The sequence below is a fragment of the Monopterus albus genome, unplaced genomic scaffold (genome assembly GCF_001952655.1).
Source record: "Monopterus albus unplaced genomic scaffold, M_albus_1.0 scaffold53.1, whole genome shotgun sequence".
Classification (NCBI taxonomy): Eukaryota; Metazoa; Chordata; class Actinopteri; order Synbranchiformes; family Synbranchidae; genus Monopterus; species Monopterus albus.
Genome location: NW_018127933.1, coordinates 1,226,289 through 1,233,532, shown reverse-complemented (window position 1 = coordinate 1,233,532; position 7,244 = coordinate 1,226,289). Strand labels below are relative to the sequence as shown.

The window sequence follows — 7,244 nt, the reverse complement described above, 5'->3', positions numbered from 1 at the left end:
GTCCCACAAATACGTCTCTATTACACCCCCCAACCCCCTCCTCCTTCACCTCCGTTCCCCTCAGCACCTCATACTTCTGTTTATCTTTCCAAAATCTGCCTTTCCGAAACCAGAGACACAGTGAGGAGGTGTCTGATTCACCAGAAGCAGAATGTCGGTGGTTCCCACAGGAAACCTGGAGCGTCTCAACCCTGGGTGCCCTGGACGAGCAAGCGCGCAAGTGCACAAGCACACATACACACACAAGTCTAGCAACACTAGGATTGCCCATAAAACCAGATAGGTGCAATTAACATGACTATGACTAGTCAGTCAGACTGATAAAACAGTTAGGAACAAAACCTGAACCATAATTTGTAGCTATGTTCCAAATCAATACAGAATCCAAAAGTGAAATAATTTAAATGGAAACTCATGTCACAGATGACTTCAGTTTCAGTTTTTTGCCTCAAAAAGGCTTTGCCTTGCTTTATTTGGGCAAAATTTGACCACTGGACCATTTGTCAGTTAAGTTTCAACTTAAATAATTATTTCATTACTTCAAGTGACCAATGTTTTTCTATTTATTAAACTTCAGATGAGTTTTGCATGATGAGGTTGACAACAAAGTGGAGTCATTAAAGGCTAAAAGGCAGGCTTGAGACGGACTGAGCAGTATTTTGGCCCAGAGTGGGGGAAAGCGATTCACTTCTCCACCGTATCACAGATTATTCCTATTGAAGTCAGACGTCCTCCCACAGGAGGAAAAATGTATTCGGTGTGGTTACAGTCAGAAATGACTGAGCAAGAGTGCTGCCATATCAAGCAGTGACCGATGCCTCTACCCTTCGCCTTAACAGCATGAACTGCCACTGCAGTAAAACTGAGCTTCACCAGCATAACCTCCTCACCCACACTCCCATCTCAAAGAGCACCCCCAACCTCCGCCACCATCGCCTCCTAATAAAAACATGGTCTGCTGTCCGACATGGCAACCCGTAGAGTCTTTCATCTCCACAGCCACACACACAAGTTCCAACCTTAACCTATCACACACTTTGACCTGCTCATAGGAATGTGTGCTTCTTTACACACACGTATGCACGAGGGGAAAAACACACACATTGAGAAACACTGAGCTCTGTCTGCTCCTGGACCAGGCAATCTGACTGTTCCTTTCATCTCCCCACTCCTTTCTCTGCTTGCTGCTGGCACCATTACATTAACACAAACACTGTATTTCTGTCATCGTCCCCAGGACGTGGCCTTCCCTTAATATCTTTCTTTCTTCTGCAGGCGTTCGGGGAATGATGATGGGAGCCTGAAGGGATCTAGGACATGGGTGAATTGTGGGAAACCAGAGTGCAGTCTGTGGCCTCACAGCATGCGACCCTCTCCCTCTTTCTTTCTCTATCTCTGTTTCTCTTTTGGCAGAGAATCATAGGAGGCTTCATGCAGATTGCATATTGTGGCCTCAGATGATCTGGGAAAACATGCCCTGTTACTGCTATGTGCACATCTGAACCCTGTTCAACTCTGAAGCGGTGCGCACACATGCACTTTGTGTGTATTTCTTTGGGCTTGTGTGTGGTTACGGTTGTGTGCTTTACCTCCACGTAGTCTTTGGCGTGACCCCAGTCCCTCTTGGAGTCCAGGTTGCCCAGGCTGAAACTCTCCAGTTGGCCCAGGTGAATCTTTGCCACAGAACGGCTGATCTTACGCGTCACAAAGTTTGAACCTAAAACACATACATTAAAAATGCTTGGTTGGCATGTTCTGAATTCAATTACAGTTTACATGGAATCTAAATATAACAAAGTTTCAGCCTGGTCCAACACACACAAACAGTCAAACAGAGAAACAAGGAGCAGATAAGTGAAGTCGAGGCCTCCTCATTGAAAATAGAATTTAGAAACACAAAACCTCTACATAATATTCCATCACCACACACACACAGCCTTCCAAACCTCTATTACTGCTCCAAGTCCTCTTTAGCCAAAGTTAAAAAGTCAAACAAAAAGCCACCCTGAGTCAAATCAATTCGTTACCACCTCACATTACAGCCACTAGATCCTTTAAGATTCTTCTCTCTCATTTTCCCCTCTAATTCACTGTTTCGGTGTCAAACCTGGGCTGGTAGCCAATATAAATCTCACAGTATTAGTCTGTCAGCACCAAAAAAAAGAGCAACAGGGAAGTTCCACAGAAAAATCACAACCAAACAGGACCACCCTGGCTCTGCTGGTGAACTGTCCAGTCCAGGATCACCACATCGACAGCTGACACATCTGCCACATCACCCAGCGGTGCCCCTCACTCTCAACAGACACATGGCGATATTATCTGCGGAAAAACAAATGAGCTCCTAATGACTATTTTTGTGCTGCTAGATGGGTTAGAGGAGTTTCTGGGTGTTTTGGCGGGACACTGAGGTTCGAGATCATATTCTCTGCTGCTGCTGCAGTAGGAAAGATGCCGCAGATAGTCTGTGAATAAATGTTCAAGCCCTCCAACCCACATACTGCATTATACAGATGGAAATCAACACTATATATTCGGGTGTCACATCTAAAATTGCCACCATCTTAGCTCAAACAGCTTATTAAAGTTAATGTTCAAATGGCGGATATGTGAAAAAATCATTTCAAAGGGAGCCTGAAGCTTGCATCAAAGCATTGGCTATTTTTAGCTCACACAACATCTCTACTGTACACAAATCTCCCACAACCTTGCGTGAACCTCTTTGAGGCCTCTTAAAAGGTCCGACAAGCTGCTTTTTAAATTCATCATGCTTGAGATGAATGTTGCCTTACCGCTCAGCACCCATCCTGGCCATAAAAGCGCTCCTCTGTCTTGACACTGTATCACTGTTGCCCTGACATGGAGCAGAGCTTCCATTTAGACACAGGAAAATCCCATGAACCCAATCATGCGAATGCACCAAATTTGTAGTAATTATTTCATAGGAAAACGACAGCCATGGGCAGACTGAGCAAAAACAGACCAGAGAAGGTTAGACACACTTATTTGAGAAAATACAGCATGTTTGTTGGCAGCGGGTCACATGGCCCATGTCAATGCTGCTGTGTCACCAGTTTAATCATAAAGCGCTGTGAAGAGCTTCTCTAGCTCACACTACAACGTGTAGCAGCCAGGGCTTTTGGATTTTGACCAATTTTAGAGACTAAAAATGAGGGAATCTTGCTTTGATTTTGGACATTCTTTTTGATGTATGTCCTGCTGGTCCCCCAGATTTATAAAAGGACAACAGGTGATTATTCTTTTTAGTGGAATGTTTTAGGTATGTTGCCTTTATTTGGCAGCGATGGAGCAAGAAAGAGAGACAGGGGCATGTCATGACATGCAACAAAGTTCACTGTCTGGAATCCAACTGGAGATGATGTCATTAAAAGGTATGCATCTTAACACCCACACAAACAGGCACCCAACTTGAGTACTGAGCCAATAATCAATTATTTTGGGTCATTTATCAAAAGAACCAAACATTTCACCTTCTCAAATCTGTCATAAAGTCTTTGTTTTAAAACATTACAACTGAGTAACTGCTATTTCATTCATATTGCATTTCTCTTTAGTATTCCACTTGGAAATGAGTGTTTGCAGGTGCGCTAAACATCTTCCCTTTACTTCTGCTAATCGTGTATTTCCATTTTGTGTCACTGTAAATCCAATATCTTTGGGTTTTAACTGCTGACCAGTTGAAATCATGTTGTCTAAAAGATAATAAAGTTTCATTAACAGCAGTCCTCCATGTTTCTTATAGTAGGACCTGGTGGGGGGAGGCAATGTAACAAGAGCCCACAGTGGTAACTACAGTTAATTAGAAGGCAGGGGGGGTTGATTTGATCCAACATCCAGGGGAAACAAGTTTTCAAGGTATACCCAGGTTGTCTAAACCCAGTAGAGCAGAGTTGGCTCTTAAAAAGGTGGCACAGGAATACAGTGTAGCATATTGCCCCAGTAAGTAATAAAGTACATTATTTCCCCCTAAGCAAACCTGCAGTCTCCTTGTAAAGCTCACACCTCTGTTTGGAGTGGCCCTGCTCCCTGCCTTGTCTAATTGGTGCAGTGTGGACCAGAGCATGGGCCTATTGGTCCAGCCTGCCTGACTGTGGACAAAGCCTGCTCTGTTACTGGCTGGGTGTTAATGTGTTTCCTTTACTGGCAGCGGTACCGCAAGACTGCCAGGAGGAGGGAGCCAAGGCGGGCGGGGGGAGCCAGGGGGGCTAAGAGGAGGTTTCAAGCCCAAATGGGGCAGCAGTGGCCTTTTAACCTTGCCCATGGCCCAGCGGAAAGTCTAATAAAACCACTGGCCGTGAAAACTGAGCAGACAGCAAAACCCATGCCAGAACCCTGCACTCGCTCTCTCTCTCTCCCTCCCCCTTCTCTCATTCTTTCTTAAACATTTCTTTCCTTTTTCCCATCATCCCTATTCATTTTTTGGCCAGAGAAGCAACAGGAAAAACGTAACACATCGGTTCCGTTGGCATAGCTGGGCTGAAGTACGGGGGGGGGAGTGAGGAGAAATGAGCGGAGATGTCTCCCACCTGGTGCTAGGCTATGTGGGCCCAGACAGGATGGGGACTGGAGCTGTCAGCTGGGGGCGTGTGGGTTTCAGGGTATTTTGGCTGGACTGACCCTGATTACTTAACAGTTGTTAGAACCACGCTGCTAAGGAAAGGTGACTTCTGAAGTCTATCTTCAAGCTGTGTGATGGCCCAACCCTTAAACACTCAAACCTCAAGATGTCTGACTCACACTCACTTTTATTACTGTGTACGAGTATTTATGTGCGTTTAGAGATTGAGATTCAACCACAGTGTGATTTATTCAAATCACTCCTTTGTACCATTTATTGTGAAGATGTAGTGTATGGTCATGGCTCAGCCAAATGTCATATTAACTCTGGAAAACTGAACAGTTGAGTAAATTCAAGTCTTGAATCACATCAAGCATTTATCAAGTTGATCGTTAATGCTACATTTGCACAGGTAGAACATCTACTTCCTTCCTAAGCCAAGTTCTTTCCAGCTTCGGACCTGGTGTATGTTTTTCATCACCACATGAATCCCTTCCAAGGTGATTTGCAGGATGTTACTGACTTCTCCCTTTTCCTAATAAAAATGAGGAATGACTTGGTAACCCCAGACTGTTCTAATAAACCACATTCCAAAAATAGGACCATGAAATGCTTACTTAAAAAAGTTGAACACAAAGATTCATTCTGAGCATTTTTCAGACGGTTGAAAATTGAATCATCTTCTGGCCTGAGCTTGTCTGAACTGGCAACAGGGGTGGTATGTGAAAAAAAAAGTCAAGACATAATTTTGATTGCCAGAGGGTGGTCATAGAAACCCTTAAACTACCTCAAAGTTTACACACCTGTTTTGGAATTAAACCAAAACTGCAAATCCCATAATCCCACTCTGTCTTTGAGCAGCAATGAAAGGCTTTGTGGTAAATTTCAAGTGAAAAATGCAACTCTTAACCTTCATCTCCACTCCCACATGCGACAGGACTCTGTACTGTAGCTCTGTCTACATTTAAATGAAACCATCATCTTTATCTGTACGTATGTACCTGAACTGCAGGAGCAAAGAGCGATTCTGCAAGAGAATCTTTCAGGGTTTGGGGGGTGGTCAGTTTCCACCAAGGCCAAAGACCTGTCAGTGTCTGCCATCACCGTTATTGCACAATTCACATTCTGACTGATCTGTGGAGCCTTGACGAAGGGAGAATATTTGCATTACATCCAAGATAGGTCATGCGCTCAGCTCCGCCAACACAGCGTCTATTCACACCTGTCAGACTGCTGCCTGTGTTCTGGGCTGACTCAACTGGCAGGGAGGGTGCAACGGGAAAGAAATGTGATGTGAAGAGGATCGGAATTGGGCTCGAGGCTTGCAAAGACAAGGATCAAGAAAGTAACTTTTTTTTAAATTGGGTGTGATGCAAGAAAATGGATGGATGGCACAGGCTGTACAAAAGGTGTGGGGAAAGAAAGGGAGAGTGTGTAGAAAGAGAGAGGAGTATATGATACATGTTTTTATTAAGCTTGAACACTGACAACACCACCTCCACATTGCAGAATCGAGAGTCAGTGAGGTGAAGGGTTTCTCTCTAGTAATAAAAACAAACATGTTATTGTGTCTGGCAGCATCCCATAGTTTCACCCTAAATCAAAATACAGTAGAGCGACATCTTGAGGTTCAGCTGTCCTAAAGCCTGGCTTAGACAGGGCTCGGCAAAGGTTCAGAGATACAACAATGCTCTCTGAACTCACAATGCATTCAGCGCCGCTGAAAGCGAGCACTCTGTCAGCAAGATACTTGGTTACCATAGCAATCTGGGACAACAAACACAATTCTGACAGCGGCAAATGGGACAGGTGAATTTAGAAATCACGACCACGTGGCATGCCTTAAGTCAAGGTAGACTGAGACACAGTGAAGCACCTATGAGCCACGTGATTCAAGCTGGTCAAAGGCATGTAGGGAGGAGAGGACTCTGTCATCAGTGCTGCTTTGAGGCATCAAACAACGCTCTTCACCTGGCCACAGTTCAGCTGATGTTTAGGCTGCTCTCACTCAGCCCTTCTCATCAACACCCAACAAAATAGAAAGCCAAAAAACAAGAAGTATCTGGTCCAAGCTGCGTCCAGTCTTTACAGATACCTCCAAATCCCCTTGATGCCCCCTGACCATGCTAATCCCAGCTGAAGATTTCCTTTGAAAATAACCTCTCTGATAAATGGAAAACATATTGTCTTACAAATGTATCATGTGATCTGACCTTTTGGGCTCAACTTCAATAAAAGCAGAAAGATGAAGCTGAGACATATAGAAGCTAAGTGGCTGTATGTGTGTGTTTTACAGGGTGGCATTGACTTTGGCAGTGCTATTCTAACTTCCCCGTTGCTAACTGGTCTTCTCTCCTAACATAACAGTATATTAGTTATAACAGTTTTGTTAGTGGAGATTGGGAACCTTTGACAGACTGCTGTTTCCTGCGGTAAACTGTACGCATTTCCTGTTTTCTGTATTTGCACTGCGTTGTGCTTGCTTCCAGATTGTTTAGGAATTAAACTCACTATTTTCTAGGTTCATCTGAATTTTTGAGTGACAACATACGCTTGCACCACTTAAAGCACTTGTTTTGCAGAAGTTCTTGCTAACTACCAAATTTAACTTGCTACTTTAGGTCAGCTAGTTTAGAAGCTAGCTAAGCTAGTAGCTTAATCGAGA

General features: G+C 44.1%; 1 protein-coding gene across 2 annotated transcripts in view; it reads right to left on the bottom strand.

Moving 5' to 3' along the window:
• The window catches only part of gmds (GDP-mannose 4,6-dehydratase), a 153,060-nt gene that overhangs the window by 92,251 nt on the left and 53,565 nt on the right, over positions 1–7,244 (bottom strand). For both annotated transcript variants that reach the window (XR_002275110.1, XM_020601959.1), the window contains one exon: positions 1,590–1,717. Coding sequence is in view for 1 of the 2 variants with exons in the window: in XM_020601959.1 (XP_020457615.1) it covers positions 1,590–1,717 (128 nt within the window). In the remaining variant the exon portion in view is untranslated. The remainder of the gene's footprint in view (positions 1–1,589; positions 1,718–7,244) is intronic.